This window comes from Bos grunniens, chromosome 17 (genome assembly GCF_055505025.1).
Source record: "Bos grunniens cultivar Pamir isolate PY7600 chromosome 17, Bosgru_T2T1.0, whole genome shotgun sequence".
NCBI classification, from domain to species: domain Eukaryota; kingdom Metazoa; phylum Chordata; class Mammalia; order Artiodactyla; family Bovidae; genus Bos; species Bos grunniens.
In genome coordinates, this window is record NC_141181.1 from 55,723,329 (window position 1) to 55,741,887 (window position 18,559).

Below are 18,559 nucleotides of genomic sequence, written 5' to 3' on the forward strand. Positions count from 1 at the left end.
TTTTTCACCTCCCACTTCCTCATTCCTCCTTGTGCACAGCCCGCTGAAATACAGTCTCCTCCCTGTACATCCCTGCCTGGCTCCTTACCCACTTCAATTCTTGGTTTCCTGGCTTGTCCACAGCACAACCCTCCTACAATCACCCTTCCCTTTAGGGGCTCAGGGACCTCAGCCAGATTTGAACCCTGTCTCTGCAGCTTTCTATGGGCAGTAGCTTTGATTCCCTGAACTGTAGTTTCTTCATCTGTAGTTCATAAACAGCAGTTTTGTTTAGGGTGGCTATGTGGATCCCACAGCATAATACATGCAAAGCACTTTACAGAGTGCCTGGCAGGTAAGTATTCAATACACTTTGATTATTTTCAGAGATTGCTCCCCTCCAGTGCGCCTATGGGGATAAATAACTTGGCCAGGCTCACACTGGGCCTTTCTACTATTTAAGGACTTGTGAGCTTCTTTAACACAATGGACTTAACTCAGACTTCACAGACTCCCTGGCATGTGCTTTCCAGCAGCTTTTCTGATGAGTTTTCATAATTTTGTTCTGCAAGAAACCTAGTCTGCAAGAGACCTAGAGTGTCGAAAATCCTTTTTCTCAAGAGCATGGTTTATGTTTTTGTTCTCTAAAGCTCTAAGACGAAAAAAAAATTTTTTTGATGGGGGTAAAGATAGTGTAACCACTCCTACGATCTGTGTCATCACTGGGGGCTGTTCCTGACCTCTTCAATGTTATAGGAATATCAGATCAGATCAGATCAGTCGCTCAGTCGTGTCTGACTCTTTGCAACCCCATGAAGCACAGCACGCCAGGCCTCCCTGTCCATCACCAACTCCTGGAGTTCACTCAGACTCACATCCATCAAGTCAGTGATGCCATCCAGCCATCTCATCCTCTGTAGTCCCCTTCTCCTCTTGCCCCCAATCCCTCCCAGCATCAGAGTCTTTTCCAATGAGTCAACTCTTCGCATGAGGTGGCCAAAGTATTGGAGTTTCAGCTTTAGCATCATTCCTTCCAAAGAAATCCCAGGGCTGATCTCCTTCAGAATGGACTGGTTGGATCTCCTTGCAGTCCAAGGGACTCTCAAGAGTCTTCTCCAACACCACAGTTCAAAAGCATCAATTCTTCGGCGCTCAGCCTTCTTCACAGTCCAACTCTCACATCCATACATGACCACAGGAAAAACCATAGCCTTGACTAGTTGAACGTAATGTCTCTGCTTTTGAATATGCTATCTAGGTTGGTCATAACTTTCCTTCCAAGGAGTAAGTGTCTTTTAAGTTCATGGCTGCTGTCACCATCTGTAGTGATTTTGGAGCCCCCCAAAAATAAAGTCTGACACTGTTTCCACTGTTTCCCCATCTATTTCCCATGAAGTGATGGGACCGGATGCTATGATCTTCGTTTTCTGAATGTTGAGCTTTAAGCCAACTTTTTCACTCTCCTCTTTCACTTTCATCAAGAGGCTTTTTAGTTCCTCTTCACTTTCTGCCATAAGGGTGGTGTCATCTGCATATCTGAGGTTATTGATATTTCTCCTGGCAATCTTGATTCCAGCTTGTGTTTCTTCCAGTCCAGTGTTTCTCATGATGTACTCTGCATATAAGTTAAATAAGCAGGGTGACAGTATACAGCCTTGACGAACTCCTTTTCCTATTTGGAACCAGTCTGTTGTTCCATGTCCAGTTCTAACTATTGCTTCCTGACCTGCGGCGTATATGACATTCAAAAATGTTTTCATCCATTTTCTTTCTTTTTTAAAAAAATATAATGTTATTTATATATTTTTGGCTGTGCTGGGTCTTTGTTGCCATGCGGGCTTTTCTCTAGTTATGACTGGGCCGGGGGGTGCTACTTGAGGTACGGGGAGCGGGTGGTGGTGGTGGTGCTGCTGGTTCTTGTTGCGGTGGCTTCTCTTGTTGCAGAGCATGGGTGCTGGGGCTGTGGCACAGGGCTTAGTTTCCCTGGGGCACGTGGGGTCATCCCAGACCAGGGATCGAACCTATGTCTCTGGCATTAACAAGTGGATTCTATACCACTGAGCCACCAGGGAAGCCCCATTTCCACACACCCCCCCATTTTCTTTTAATTAAAAAAATTGACGGGGACTTCCCTCGTGGTCCAGTGGCTAAGATTCCACCCTCCCAATGCAGGGGGCCTGGGTTGGATTTCTGGTCATGGAACCAGATTCCACATTGCCACAACTAAGAGTTCATATGCCACAACTGAAAAAAAAAAAGATCCTGGGTGCCGCAGCTAAGACCCGGTGCACCCAAAGAAATAAATAAAAATAAATATTTTTAAAAATTCAACATTTTTTTATTGTGAAAGAACATAAGATTTACCATCCTACCAATTTTTAACTGTAGAGTTCTATTAGTGTTAAGTATATTCGCATTGTGATGAAACTCATCTCCAGAACTTTTTCATCTTGCAAAACAGAACAAAGAGAAGGCCAGGGATCTCATCCAATTTAAACCTCAAGTGTTTTTTTGCACTTCCCCACATGTAATCACCTATGGGAAGAGTTGTCTGTTCCTCAGACATGGCCCAGAGCCCCTGCGTTTGCTACCCTTTCTCCTCTTCTCTCAGCTGGTACAGCTGTGCTCATTTCCCGCCAGGTCATCTGTTGATTAGAAACACTTGGCTTCTCCACGGCCCATGGTGGACATTTTCTTTAGAAGGAGCAGTCTCTTTTTTTTTTTTTTTTAATTGTCATTCAAATTATAAGGAGATGGGGAAGGGTAAGTAGAGAGGTCCAGTTTTTTCAGGACATTTATTTACTTGAAAGAGCAGTTCACCAACCTTGAACAGTGGGAATTTGGAGGAGAGGGAGGGGCCCTCAGGTTCGTCCTTGATCTTGGAGAGCAAGGGTCAATTCTGGAGTGAGTGAGGGATTTAGTTCAATTCTTAGAACAGACCCAGAGGGTATTGGTTACAGGCCTCAATGGCTGTTTTAGACCTGCTTACAGGAGATGAAGCCCTGGGGACAATGTCAGAGGACTTGCGGGGGTTGCTGGACCAGAGGTAGCCTGACACTGAGACAGCTTTTCAGGGTTCTCCTGAACCCTCAGCTGCTGCTCACCAGTTCTGGACTGGATACAGTTTGAGGCAAGGCTGTCAGGATAGAGGAGGCTCTTTGCAGGAAAGGAACTGTGTTGGGACTTCCCTGGAAGTCCAGTGGTTAAGACTTTGCCTTCCAGTGTAGGGGGTGTGACTTCCATCCCTGGTTAGGGAGCTGAGATCCAACATGCCTCTTGGCCCAGAAACCAGAACATAAAATAAAAGCAATGTTGTAACAAATTCAATGAAGACTTAAAAAATCAGATCAGATCAGTTGCTCAGTCATGTCTGACTCTTTGCAACCCCATGAAGCACAGCACGCCAGGCCTCCCTGTCCATCACCAACTCCTGGAGTTCACTCAGACTCACATCCATCAAGTCAGTGATGCCATCCAGCCATCTCATCCTCTGTAGTCCCCTTCTCCTCTTGCCCCCAATCCCTCCCAGCATCAGAGTCTTTTCCAATGAGTCAACTCTTCACATGAGGTGGCCAAAGTATTGGAGTTTCAGCTTTAGCATCATTCCTTCCAAAGAAATCCCAGGGCTGATCTCCTTCAGAATGGACTGGTTGGATCTCCTTGCAGTCCAAGGGACTCTCAAGAGTCTTCTCCAACACCACAGTTCAAAAGCATCAATTCTTCGGCGCTCAGCCTTCTTCACAGTCCAACTCTCACATCCATACATGACCACAGGAAAAACCATAGCCTTGACTAGTTGAATCTTTGTTGGCAAAGTAATGTCTCTGCTTTTGAATATGCTATCTAGGTTGGTCATAACTTTCCTTCCAAGAAGTAAGCGTCTTTTAACTTCATGGCTGCAGTCACCATCTGTAGTGATTTTGGAGCCCCCAAAAAATAAAGTCTGACACTGTTTCCACTGTTTCCCCATCTATTTCCCATGAAGTGATGGGACCGGATGCCATGATCTTGTTTTCTGAATGTTGAGCTTCAAGCCAACTTTTTCAGTCTCCACTTTCACTTTCATCAAGAGGCTTTTTAGTTCCTCTTCACTTTCTGCCATAAGGGTGGTATCATCAGCATATCTGAGGTTATTGATATTTCTCCCGGCAATCTTGATTCCAGCTTGTGTTTCTTCCAGTCCAGCGTTTCTCATGATGTACTCTGCATATAAGTTAAATAAACAGGGTAACAATATACAGCCTTGACGTACTCCTTTTCCTATTTGGAACCAGTCTGTTGTTCCAAGTCCAGTTCTAACTTGCTTCCTGACCTGCACACAAATTTCTCAAGAGGCAGATCAGGTGGTCTGGTATTCCCATGTCTTTCAGAATTTTCCACAGTTTATTGTGATCCACACAGTCAAAGGCTTTGGCATAGTCAATAAAGCAGAAATAGATGTTTTTCTGGAACTCTCTTGCTTTTTCCATGATCCAGCGGATGTTGGCAATTTGACCTCTGGTTCCTCTGCCTTTTCTAAAACCAGCTTGAACATCAGGAGGTTCACGGTTCATGTATTGCTGAAGCCTGGCTTGGAGAATTTTGACCATTACTTTACTAGCGTGTGAGATGAGTACAATTGTGCGGTAGTTTGAGCATTCTTTGGCATTGCCTTTCTTGGGATTGGAATGAAAACTGACCTTTTCCAGTCCTGTGGCCACTGCTGAGTTTTCCAAATTTGCTGAGATATTGAGTGCAGCACTTTCACAGCATCATCTTTCAGGATTTGGAATAGCTCAACTGGAATTCCATCACCTCCACTAGCTTTGTTTGTAGTGATGCTTTCTAAGGCGCACTTGACTTCACATTCCAGGATGTCTGGCTCTAGGTCAGTGATCACACCATCATGATTATCTGGGTCGTGAAGATCATTTTTGTACAGTTCTTCTGTGTATTCTTGCCATCTCTTCTTAATATCTTCTGCTTCTGTTAGGTCCATACCATTTCTGTCCTTTATGGAGCCCATCTTTGCATGAAATGTTCCTTTGGTATCTCTGATTTTCTTGAAGAGATCTCTAGTCTTTCCCATTCTGTTGTTATCCTCTATTTCTTTGCATTGATTGCTAAAGAAGGCTTTCTTATCTCTCCTTGCTATTCTTTGGAACTCTGCATTCAGATGCTTATATCTTTCCTTTTCTCCTTTGCTTTTCGCTTCTCTTCTTTTCACAGCTCTTTGTAAGGCCTCCCCAGACAGCCATTTTGCTTTTTTGCATTTCTTTTCCATGGGGATGGTCTTGATCCCTGTCTCCTGTACAATGTCACAAACCTCTGTCCATAGTTCATCAGGCACTCTGTCTATCAGATCTAGGCCCTTAAATCTATCTCTCATTTCCACTGTATAATCATAATGGATTTGATTTAGGTGATACCTGAATGGTCTACTGGTTTTCCCTACTTTCTTCAATTTCAGTCTGAATTTGGCAATAAGGAGTTCATGATCTGAGCCACAGTCAGCTCCTGGTCTTGTTTTTGCTCACTGTGTAGAGCTTCTCCATCATTGGCTGCAAAGAATATAATCAGTCTGATTTCGGTGTTGACCATCTGGTGATGTCCATGTATAGAGTCTTCTCTTGTGTTGTTGGAAGAGGGTGTTTGTTATGACCAGTGCATTTTCTTGGCAAAACTCTATGAGTCTTTGCCCTGCTTCATTCTGTATTCCAAGGCCAAATTTGCCTGTTACTCCAGGTGTTTCTTGACTTCCTACTTTTGCATTCCAGTCCCCTATAATGAAAAGGACATCTTTTTTGGGTGTTAGTTCTAAAAGGTCTTGTAGGTCTTCATAGAACCATTCAACTTCAGCTTCTTCAGCGTTACTGGTTGGGGCATAGGCTTGGATTACTATGATATTGAATGGTTTGCCTTGGAAATGAACAGAGATCATTCTGTCGTTTTTGAGATTGCATCCAAGTACTGCATTTCGGACTCTTTTGTTGACCATGATGGCTACTCCATTTCTTCTGAGGGATTCCTGCCCGCAGCAGTAGATATAATGGTCATCTGAGTTAAATTCACCCATTCCAGTCTATTTCAGTTTGCTGATTCCTAGATTGTTGACATTCACTCTTGCCATCTCTTGTTTGACCACTTCCAATTTGCCTTGATTCATGGACCTGACATTCCAGGTTCCTATGCAATACTGCTCTTTACAGCATCGCACCTTGCTTCTATCACCAGTCACATCCACAGCTGGGTATTCTTTTTGCTTTGGCTCCATCCCTTCATTCTTTCTGGAGTTATTTCTCCACTGATCTCCATATTGGGCACCTACTGACCTGGGGAGTTTCTCTTTCAGTATCCTATCTTTTTGCCTTTTCATACTGTTCATGGGGTTCTCAAGGCAAGAATACTGAAGTGGTTTGCCATTCCCTTCCCCAGTGGACCACATTCTGTCAAATCTCTCCACCATGACCCAAATGGTCCACATCAAAAAAGTCTTTTTAAAAAAGTTCTTTAAAAAAGAAAGGAACCATGTTTCTGCCATTGAGGATCTCTTTGGTGTCAGCCCTTCTGTGGAATTTGTCTGTCTAGGTTGAATATAGCTGTTTGTTTTTCACTTCTGAAATATGGACATTAAAGTCTTGTTTCTTTTATAACAGTAAACACTGCTTTCTTTTTGAGAAAACCATAAAATACTTTCCCTAAATCTGAAATGTGCCGCTTTTCTTTTGTCCTGTGCAGCCACAATACCTAGTTTTGGAACACATTCGAGTTTCACTAAGTTTCCCAGCTTCTGTTAAGATGGGTCTTAAGTCACTTAAGTGAAGTCACTCAGTTGTGTCCGACTCTTTGCGACCCCATGGACAGTAGACAACCAGGCTCCTCCGTCCATGGGATTTTCCAGGCAAGAATACTGGAGCGGGTTGCCATTTCCTTCTGCAGGGGATCTTCCCAACCAGGGATAGAACCCGGGTCTCCTGCATTGTAGGCAGATGCTTTACTGTCTGAACCACCATTAGGATGGGTAAGATGGCTATCAGTGTTTCCAGTTTCCTGACGATGAACCTGCAGTCCCTCATGGCCTCACTGCTGGTACAAGGTCACTCACCATGTCTGAACCAGAACTTTGGTTTTCTGAGTCTTCCCTCAGGTTGCATCCCAGTATTTCCAAATCACTCCAGTTAAAAAAGCAACATCATTTCATATCATGACACTCTTTATTTGTTATAACAAACCTCCACTGTCTTTTTTTCTGCTCTTCTTTTCAAAAAAACATACCAGGGTATACACGGGAACACCCCTTTTAGGGACATTTATCTCTCCTTCCTGCCCCTCCCTCAGGTAGTAGAATCCTGCCTGGAAGGTGTCTGCAAGCCAGATCCCAGGATGTATAAGCTGTGCTTGGAGCGGCTTGGCTGGCAGCCTTCTGAGTCCATCTTTCTTGATGATCTTGGACCAAATCTAAAAGCAGCTGCCGGCCTTGGTATTCACACCATTAAGGTAATGGTCACTGTTTTTTGAACTCCTTTGTGCTTCAGGCACTAGTGTAAGTATGCTTCAGACAATTGCGTAAGTATTTCTTTTTACAAAAATTTATTTATTTTATTTTTGGCTGTGCTGAGTCTTGTTGCTGTATGTGAACTTTCTCTAGTTGCTGCGAGAAGGGGCTAATCTTCATTGCCATGCAGGGGCTTCTGATCCTGTTGTGGAGCGGGGGCTCTAGGCACGCAGGCTTTGGTAGCTACAGCATGTGGGCTCAGTATTTGTGGCTCCCCGGCTCTAGAACACAAGCTCAGTAGTTGTGCTGCACCGGCTTAGTTGCTCTAAGGCATGTGGAATCCTCCCAGACCAGGGATCGAACCTGTGTCCCTTGTATTGGCAGGCAGATTCTTACCCATCGTACCACCAGGGAGTCCTAGTGTAAGCATTTCTGTGCAGTCGTCTTACACTCAAGAGTCAGAGTTGCCTCTGGTGGTTTTTGTCCTTGCTGCCACAGTCTTTTTACCTTTTAATTAGGAAATTTAGGTGATTAGTCACTTGTATTTTCAATAAGAAGTAAGACACACACATACTAAGAAGGCAGTCAAGAAAAAGTCACACAGGGAGGTGAATGGCAGACTTAAGATGGTTCAGGTGACAGGCTGATCTGATGATGCTGTTTCGGGTGGGGACCCAGAAGCTACCAGCACCCGGACCACCCCAGTGCTTTGAAGCGGGAGAAACCATGTGAGAAGGGGTCTCCATCCAGCTTTCTACATTTGGGTTTTCATTATTAACCGGTCCATAGGGACAGAGTGGACACTACAGTACAATATTCTGTCCTCCTGGCAAAAGGGAGTATCATGGACATTTAACCGTCACTCTTCCCAGCAGATAAGAAAGATTAACGTGGTTAGGTAGTAAATGGAAGGAGGAAACTCATTCTGAGGCTTTCTCATCAGCTGACTTTCTGGTTCCCAAGTCTTTGCTCAGGCTATTAAAAAATATTTCTCTCTAAAAAGTACCCTCATAGAGAAAAGGCAGGAGGAGAGGTCAGGGTTGTCTGGGGATCCATGCTCAGTATTCTCTTTGAAACCAGGTCAATAACCCAGAGACTGCAGTAAAGGAATTGGAAACTCTTTGGGGATTTCCATTGAGAATGGCTGTTCTAAACATTCGCCTTATGAGAAAGACGATGGAAATTCCCAAAGACTCCTTGGAGAAGTACCTCAAAGACTTACTGGGGCCCCAAGTCACAGGTAGTTAAGTCTCTGCATTTTGGTAGAGGGCTAGGCTTTCAGCCTGGCTCTCACTTTCTATCCTGGTGGAATATGCTGGAGATAAAGATGCCATGTGGTGAAGAAAATAGCCATTGGGCCCTGCAGACCCAGGTGCTGCTCTGTTTTGCTTGGGAAGAAGCACTGACCTCCTTTGCTACGGATCCCCAGAGCGTACTTGGCCCTTGTTCCACGTGAGACTGTGGCATGGCAGCAGTCACCTGCAAACAGCTGTCCTGGGGGAGAAGAACTTGCAGTATGTGCCTAGGGTGTTTGGGTCTTTCTGATATTTTTGAGATGACAGCTTATTTTGTGAAGGTGACTTAAAAGTTGCAGGAGTTTAAATGAGAACATGTCTCCATCTCTTCATAGGTTGCTCTCTCATTTTTCACATTCCACCCTCAGAAAAACAGGTGATTCATGAGCTTTTAAAGAAACTTCTACCTGGGCATAAAATTTGGCCTCCCGTTTGATCCTTGAAAGTTCTCTTTCTTTGCATGTAGCTTCATGTGAGGATGTTTTCTAGTGATCGGATTGTTCCTAGAGCCTCTACAGAGCTGAGGGACCATTTTGAATCAGACCAGAGTTTGGGTAAACTCCGGGAGTTGGTGATGGACAGGGAGGCCTGGCGTGCTGCAGTCCATGGGGTCGCAAAGAGTCGGACGCAACTGAGCAACTGAACTGAACTGAACTGAGCCAATTCAGACAAACTCCCATTTCCTGCTCCTTTGACCAAGTGAAACAAATCTGTGTGTAGAGTTCATATCATTCTAAGACTAGGGTTAATTAGGCTGTTTCTGCAAGGGAGCCTCAGAGTTTAATCTTTGTGGTGGGAAATCACATCTCCCCAAAGCTGCTGTGGTTTGAGCTGTAGGCCTCTGCATAGCTCCTTTCAGCTGTCACACCAGTGTCAGGTGTGGTGTGGCCGAGTATGGGGTGAGGGACACACAAGGGCACTTTTCATCCTTGGCTTAAAGTATTCCATTTAGCAAGATGGGTTGCCATGACTGTGCTTATGGTTCATAAACAGAACTATAAAGCTTTTCTTTACGGTGCAGGAGTTGGCAAGACGGACAAAATTGGATACTTGTGAAAGTGAAAATTGTTGTGGTGTAAATCCAGTGGCCTTTGCCACACTGCAGCGTGACATTCTGGACTGAAGCTGGGGTGGGGGGTATGCCTGGGATGCAGTCATCTCTGATACCCAGGGAGGAGATGCTTTCCTTACAGTGCATTCCAAATCAGGATGCTCTGTGTCCATGTACAATACTCCTTAGAAAGAAAGAATCTCTGTCCACATCTGTCCTCCAGAGCTGGTTTGAGTTTTCCTTCCTTTCAAACTTACAGGCCCATTGGAACTCCTTCAGTTTGATCACAGGCAGTCAAATCCCACCTACCATGTCAAGCCGGCTAACCATCAGCTGGTTCTGAGGAAGAAACCCCCTGGGACACTCCTTCCATCCGCGCATGCAGTAGAGAGGGAGTTCAGGTAAATTCTCAGGGTGTGTGTGTGGAGTGGGGTGTGCTCTGTCTCCAGCCTCCACAGCCCCACGCCTGGGCTGGCAAGTCAGTGCCCCATCGAAGTGCCTTGAGACATTTAAAATTACAAGTATGACTTTCCAAAATTATTTTAGATAAGAACATGTCACCTAATTTTATTCAGGAGATTGTTTTTTCTCTTTTCTCCGTCTAAACCACTAGGAGGCTAGAAATTTTTGGAATTCTGTTAGTGGGACTTTAGCCCAAAGAAGCATGGCCTTTAATTGACAGTTATTGAAACTGGGGGATTCATTATGTGAATACCTCTACTTTTTTAAAAAAACTGAAGTATAGTTTATTTACTTGTGTTAGTTTTTGGTGTACAGCAAAGTGATTCAGTTATTCAGTGTATATACACACACACATAGGTACTTTTTATGCAGTTTATTTACTTATTTTATATTTTTGGCTGTACTGGGTCTTCGCTGTGGCGCACGGGCTCTTCATTGCAGTGGCTTCTTCTGTTGCAAAGCATGAGCTCTATCTAGGGCACGTGAGCTTCCGTAGTTCTGGGGTGTGGGTCTAATTACTCTGAGGCATGTGAGATCTTAGTTCTTGGACCAGGGATGGAACCCCTGTCCCCTGAGTTGGCAGGCAGATTCTTAACCACTGGACCACTAGGCAAGTCCCTAAAGATTGTCTCTTATAAACAGTACCTATTAGGTCTTGTGTTTCTATCTGGTAGGACAATTTTCATCTTTTAATCAGAATATTTACTGTATTAAATTTAATGTAATTATCAGTATGTTTGACTTAGGTCTGTAAATGAACCATTTTTTGTTTGTCTCATTTGTTTTTCTGTTCTCCTTGCCTTCTTTGGTCGATTGAATTTTTTTAAGAGTACCATTTTAATTTATGCATTTATTAATTTTTAAATCAGAAAAATAATTTCAAGACAATTTCATCACTTCAGTCAGAAGTTCATTCATTTTTCTTGGCAGGATGATGGAAGCCCTTGTAAATGCTGGAGCCCATAAGCCCAAAGTTCTTCACCTCTGTGAAGAGTCAAGGTAATGTCCAGATTTACTTTTTATGTTGTATACTCAAGGTACAGAAGAGAAAAGCCCATATAATAACTCTTAATTTCAGTTTTCTAGAGTAAAGAAAAATAAAATTTGGGTAGAAGAGAAAAGAGATTTTATAGGAACCTCCTGTTTGGTAGAAAACATCTTTTTTTTTTTTTTAAACATTCTAGAAATATATTTCCATCAAGTTGCATGTTGTTTGTTTTTCTTAGTTTTTTTTTTATTGTGGCTTTCTAAACTTCTAAAGTTGCTTTGTAGTATGCTTTTAAAAATAATTTTATGGATTGATTTTTGGCTGCGCAGGGTCTTCGTTGCTGCACCCGGTCTTTCTTTAGTTGCGGAGCAGGAGCTGCTCTCTAGTTGCGGCACACAGGCTTCTCACTGCGATGTCTTATCTTGTTGTGGACCACAGGGTCTAGGGGGCGGGCTGCAGTAGTTGAGTCTCTCAGGCCCCAGAGCATGTGAGCTTCAGTAGTTATGGTACCTGGGCTTGATTGCTCCACGGCTGTGGCATCTTCCAGGACCAGGGATCGAACCCATGTCCCCTTCGTTGGCAGGCAGATTCTCAACCACTGCACCACCGGGGAAGTCCCTGTAATATGCTTTTTAAGTCTGTGTCTTTTTTCTCAATTTTTAAATTATGAAAAATGCGAAACTTACAGTGTAGGTGAAAGAAGAAAAAAAATAGCATAATAAGCACCCACTTATACTTCAGCTAGATGGAAACATTGTTAACATTTTGCCATATTTGCTTTCTATATATGTGTATGTATGTATGTAAGTGTATTTTATATATATAAAATATTATAGAAATAGTAATAACTACATAATATAATTTTATAAGATAATATTGTCTTATAACATTTAATAATTTTGTTAAATAATTATAAAGGATTATTTTGTAAACAAATATATATATGTATGCATATATATACATATATATTTTTATTTTTGTTTTTATATATATTTAATTTTTTTTGCTGTGGTGTATGGCATGTGGGATCTTAGTTCCCTGACCAGGGATCAGACCTGTGCCCCCTGCATTAGGAGCATGGACTTTTAATCACTGGACCATCAAGGAGGTCCCAATAAGTATCTTTTTAATAAATATATATAAATAAGATTGAACCTTTAGAAGTAAGCTGGAGGCAGCATACATCTCCTAAAAATAAAGATATTTTCTTTCATAGCAGTATTACATTTAAGATAATTAAAAAGAATTGTATAACTTAATATCTTATCCATGTTCAAGTCAGGATAAACAATCCTAATGGTAGAATTTTCAAAACAACTTTTTAGAGTACTAAGCTGATTTCTAGGAATGATGAAGAGATGGATTAATGACATTTTGTATGCCATTCAAACCACTGAATAATGATGAAATTATATCTAACGGGAAGGGATACTTATAGAATCTTCACTGGAGCCAGACACATTTCAGACACTCCATATATAAATTTTCTCCCTTAATTCTTATAACTGCCCCTTGAAGATTAAGAAAAACAAGCTCAGAGAGGTTTACTATGTTCCTCAGGATCACATCGCTAGGAAAGGCAGAGGTGGGACTTAAGCCTGATTCTGTGTGACTCTGACCCCCTCTCAACAGTTGCTTTCCTATATTATCACACTTAATCCCATTCTGATACCTTCTACAAGTGGACCAAAGAGAAGAGAGGCATGCTGGCAAGGGAGTGTAAACAGGGATGTGTGTGTGTGTGTGGATTGGTTTGCAGAGGGAATACTTCTAACCTCTGCTTATATGCAGAAGAAAAAGGAAGCTTCCAGTACTCCCACCCAGCATTCAGAGCTTACACACAGGACAGAGCAGTGCCCTGACTAATGGCCTGCCACATCACAGGCCACTGAAATACCCTGCTTGTGTCCCTCCCAGCATCGTCACCAACCCCTTCTATCTGATGGAATACTGCCCAGGCCTCATCAACAAAGACCCCTCTCCGCCAGGCTTGGAGCCCAGCCAGAGGCGGGCCATCTACACTGCCATGAACAGAGTCTTGTGCAAGATTCACAGTGTGGACCTCAAGGCTGTGGGCCTGGAATACTGTGGGAAACACGGTGAGCACGGGGCCCCTTGTCTTCTGTGCTGACGTTTCCTCACTGGTCCTCTGCTTTCTGGATTTGGATGGTATCAAGGTATTAACGCATCAGCCTTTTCTAATTGTGAGGTGGGCTTGTTAGTTTCCTGCTTGGAAAGCCCATTTCATTTTGTGGAGGTGTTGCTTACCTAGACATTTTGTCCAGGGATAAATACCTTCATGAACTACAGAATTTCTCCTCCCTGCAATTTTTATCTCACTTTATCATTTAAACCTTTCTTTTTTTCTGATACTGCCCAAAGGTAGTTAAGATACCTACTTTCTTCATTTTCTGCCCTTTCCCATAAATATTCTTTTTAACAGGGATAGATTTTTAAAACTCCATTGTGCCAAATATTTGTTTATATAATTTGCTTCTACTTTTTTCTTTTCTTTTCTTTGTTTCTCAATTTGAGTTCCTGCTCATTCTTGTGAGCATTTGTTATCATCAGGTTTTTTGCTTTCTTTTTTAAAAAATCAGATTTATTGAAGTGTAGCATTTTATGAAGTTTGACAAATGGACACGATTTGTAGGTTTGTTTGTTTTTGGCTGCATCGAGTAGCATAGAGAATCTTAGTTCGCTGACCAGGGATTGAACCCATATCCCCTGCAGTGGAAGCCTGGAGTCCTAACCACTGAACTGCAAGGAAATCCCCCATTAATACACATAGTTTATAATCAGCATCACAATTGTCCCTATACTTTTGCATGTTGAATCTTTATCATGAGCCAAAAAATTGTACTTCTGCCCTGCAGAGTTCAAGATTTTCTAACTCTTGAGCAGTTTGCATTCCTGTGGCTATGGTTAACTGCTCAGTCGTGTCTGACTCCTTGCAACCACATGGACTGTAGCCCGCCAGGCTTCTCTGTCCATGGGATTCTTCAGGCAAGAGTACTGGAGTGGGTTGCCATTTCCTTCTCCAGGGGATCTTCCTAACCCCAGGGATTGAATCTGTGTCCCCTGTGTCTTCTGCATTCAGGATTCTTTACCACTGAATGACCTGGGAAGCCCATGCATTCCTAGCTGTGGTCAAAAAGAATCTGTCAGCTAAGCTGTATTTTCTTCTTTCTCTGCTTTTAACCAAAACACCTTTGTTTTCTGTAGGATCATATTAAGGGCTGCCGTATGTGTTCAGTGTACATCAACTTCCTGACATACTTCTACCAACTTACCTAAAATCCTTTCACTCCATAGACACATGATCTGAATCCTCAAAACTCAAAATTTGAGACACTTTGCTACCACAAAGCAGGCTTGCCAACTTCCAGCCCAGTCGAGGGGGTTCTCCACACCTTCCAAGTACATCCAGACCCATGTCATCCTCCCATATTTTAACCTGTTGACCAGAGTTACAAACTCTGTCAGTGTTGCCTCTGTTTGGTGGTCTCAATGGAAAATATTTACAGTAAAACTTTTATTATTATTTATCTGAAATTCAAATTTAACTGAGTATCCTGTATTTTATCTAGGAGCCCTCAGTTCAGTTCAGTCGTTCAGTCGTGTCCGACTCTTTGCGACCCCATGAATCGCAGCATGCCAGGCCTCCCTGTCCATCACCACCTCCTGGAGTTCACCCAGACTCATGTCCATCGAGTCGGTGATGCCATCCAGCCATCTCATCCTCTGTCTAGGAGCCCTAGTTACTAGTAAAATGGCCAGTAGGCAAAGACAACAGATGTTGCCTATATTGATCCATTATTTCAGGATGGAAAGAGCCCTGGACAAGAAGTCAGATGCTGATTTGTGGGGTGACCTTGGGCAAGCCCCATTATTTTGTCATAGTTTTCTCAAGAGTAGAGGTTATGTAAAAAAGCCCTGCCCTGCCCCTCTCACAGCACTGGTGTGAAAAGCACAGGAGATGGCAGCTGTCCCAGTGCTGTGAATGCAGATAAAGCCTGTCACATGAAGCAATGGGCAGTGTGACATCACATCCTGCAATGGAAAGAGAACAGTTTAAGGAGGACTCTCCCACGTGCTGAGTGGATCCTTTGCCTTTTAGTTTTAAAGTGCTTTTTACAGTGACCTATTAGTGTGACAGAGACAAAGTAGAAATATGGTGTCATTTTTTGTGACTCAGGACCAGCCTCCCAGGCTGTGTTTTCAGCCTGACAGCATAAAGCAGCTTCCTCAGATTTCACATTCACTGATCCAGCTAAAGGGGCATGAGATCTTCCTTTTCAAGAATCCTGCAATTTCTAGAGTTACGTCAGGAGCCCAGCTGCTGGGCAGGGCATTGGCTATATATAGCTAATCTGCCATCTGTGTAAAATGAGTATACTTAAAATTTGAATAAATATAAATGTTTGTTTGCTGAAGTGAAAAAAATCTCTGAAAGGACACCTAAGACTGGTCATGTTGGTTGCCTTTAGGGAAATGAGCTGAGTGGCTGAGCAAAGGGGTGGGACAGCCTTTCCCGCACCCCCTTTTGTCACTGTAATTTCAAGGCATGTGAATGTATCATTTGTTCAAGAGAACACATTTAAATTTTTTTAGGCACACGAAATGATCTAATCAAGGAGACTTTTGACAAAGATGCTTTAGGTCCAATCTAGTTATCACAAAGAACCTTTCCACCAAGGACCTGCAGAGAGCATAATTCCCTTTTCTCATCCCAGAGGGCAGGCTGCTTTGGGGAGGAAGGGCATTAGTGCTTGGCAGGCTTGCTCAGGACCAGTGGCCAACAGCAGAGACACAGGGACAGCTGCACCTGCTTCCCACAAGAAGGGAGTGCGCACAGCGCTGGGGTGGTGTGTGCATGGGGGGCGGGGGCACATCCTAAATCCACGTAGGATATTAACCTGAGGGGCCCTTTCCACAAAGGTTCAGCTCCTGGTTTCTTTAGTATTTGATTTCTTAGGATAATTTTCAAACTTAAGAAACATTCAATAGTGCTGCGAATAACTGTATGCCCATGACTGATTTTAACAATGATTAACTTTTGCCATGTCTGTTTATCTTTCTCTTTCTGCATCTGTCTATTTGCATGATTAACAAAGTGGTACAGACCCTGACACTTGACTTTTAAGTGCTTCATTATGCCTTCCTAATAATAAGAACATTTCACAGTACCATTTCACACCCAAGAAAACTCATCGTTTTCCCCAATATCTAAGACCCAGTCCATATTCAGATTTCCTCATTTCCCTCCTTATATCTTTTATAAGTGAGGTGGGTTTGTTTTTGGTTTGTTTTTTTAAGTCAGGATCTGATCAAGGAACCTAGAACAGTACCCCCTCTTTTTTTTTTTAATGAATTTTTAAAGGGACCAAGTCAGTTGTCTTATGATTTGTCTTGATTATTACCTTATGGTTTCATTTACTACTATGGACTTCTTGTAATTCCCAAAATTGAACTCTAGTTCTAAAGGCTTGATTTTACTTTGAGTTAAAACCTTTCATAGGGACTTCCCTGGTGGTCCAGTGGTTAAGAATCCACCTGCAAATGCAGGGGCCACAGGTTTGATCCCTGTCCAGGAAGATCCTATGTGCCTCGGAGCAACTGAGCGCATGTGCCACAGCTACTGAGCCTGTGCTCTAGAGCCCAAGAACCTCAGCTACTAAGCCCGAGTGCCTGGAGCCCAAGGTCTGCAATGAGTAGCCACTGCAATGAGAAGCCCCAGCACTGCAACAAAGAGCAGTCCCTGCTTGCCACAAGTAGAGAAAGCCCACATAGAGCAACGAAGACCCAGCACAGCCATAAACAAACAAATTAAATAAGTAAAGTGGTTCTTAAAAGATTACTCGTTACAATTAAAAAAAAAAAAAAACCAGCCCTGCTGGATTCTCCAAAGGACAGGTGACTGAGTACTCTGAGTATGCAGTTCACTCCAGAGAAGGAGACCAGTCTCTCTATCCTTGACTTCAAGCTTCTGGGGAACATTTTTCTCTAGATGAGGGGTGAGGGCTTGGCTTAGAGCCATGGACCTGATATGTTGTTTATTAATAGTGATAGTAATTGTCATTCGACAACAATGACAGTCACAGTAATAACAGCCACAATTCATTGAGAAGCCTTCTGTGCCAGTGCTGTGTTTGGCACGTTATAATATGGACTTCATATGGCCTTCACAGGGAATATAGGTGTCAGTACACTAATAGTACTGATGCATCAGTGGCAGCTTAGAGGTTAAATCAACTGAACAGCTTGACTATGAACCAGGCAACTCTAGAGTAGAAAGTATGTATTTATGTGGCATTCAAGAAAAGATAAACTACAGGAATAGATCTGTGTTGTCCCCCGGAGGAAAGGAGAAAGATTTGATTACAAAGGGACACCATGTAACTTTGGGGATGATAGAAATAAATATACCATTTCTTGAGGGCAGTGGTGGCTGCCTGACTAAACTCACAGAATTGTATACTTTACAAAGACGATGTATGTCCACTATACCTTAGATTTTTTTCAAAAATCATTTTGAAAAGGCTTGATGCATGTGTTAAATAAAGAAAACAGAGCATGGGAATTCCCTGGTGGTCCAGTGTCCAAGACCCCACTCTCCCAGTGAAGGGGGTCCTTGTTCCATCACTGGTTAGGAAACCAGATCCCGTGTATGGCAACTGAGAGTTCACATGCAACAACTGCAAATCCCACATTCCATGGTAAAAGATCCACCTTGCCACACCAAAGATGGAAAATCCTCCATGCTACAACTAAGACCTGGGACAGCCAAATAAATAAATATATATTTTTTAAAGATTAAAAAAAAAAGAAAACAGATCATGTCTAGAGTGAGTTATGTGATGATGACAAATGTGTTGATCTAGACAAAATGGTGCCCAGAAACTAGCCATTAATCCAATCCCCTGTGACACTGTTAGCAACATCATGGCAGGGCTCCCTATAGCCCAATATGACAGCAGAAGTGCTTTGGGGAATTCCTGATTAGTTTATTTAGGAAAAGAAGAGATAAAGAGCAGGAAGCAGGCCAACTGAGTCCAACTTCTGGCTCCCAGCCCATGGAATGTAAGCTTGGACCCATCTCCTCCATATGACCCGGATCCTTGTCTGTAAATTGGGGATTAAAACACTCGTGTGTAGCTCCAGGAATTCAGTGAGCTATAATAACGCATGTCAGGCACTTAGCACCAAGTCTGATACATGTCAAGCGCTCAGCAGTGGTAGTAGTTACTAATGGAACAACAATACTGTTAACATTACTACTCTTAAGGGTTGTTTGGGGGGTGGTCCTC

At 42.9% G+C, this 18,559-nt stretch overlaps 1 protein-coding gene across 20 annotated transcripts in view; it reads left to right on the plus strand.

Annotated features, from left to right (window-relative positions):
* Positions 1 to 18,559, plus strand: part of ACAD10 (acyl-CoA dehydrogenase family member 10) — a 51,598-nt gene that overhangs the window by 13,697 nt on the left and 19,342 nt on the right. For 6 of the 20 annotated variants that reach the window (XR_015144507.1, XR_015144512.1, XR_015144508.1 and 3 more), the window contains exons 3-5: positions 10,059 to 10,200; positions 11,192 to 11,260; positions 13,167 to 13,348. Coding sequence is in view for 11 of the 20 variants with exons in the window: in XM_086347818.1 (XP_086203944.1) it covers positions 10,059 to 10,200; positions 11,192 to 11,260; positions 13,167 to 13,348 (393 nt within the window). In the remaining 9 variants the exon portion in view is untranslated. Of the gene's footprint in view, positions 1 to 7,296; positions 7,456 to 10,058; positions 10,201 to 11,191; positions 11,261 to 13,166; positions 13,349 to 18,559 lie in introns of all 20 variants that reach the window. The other 14 variants (XR_015144509.1, XR_015144510.1, XM_086347819.1 and 11 more) reach the window with 7 other exon arrangements.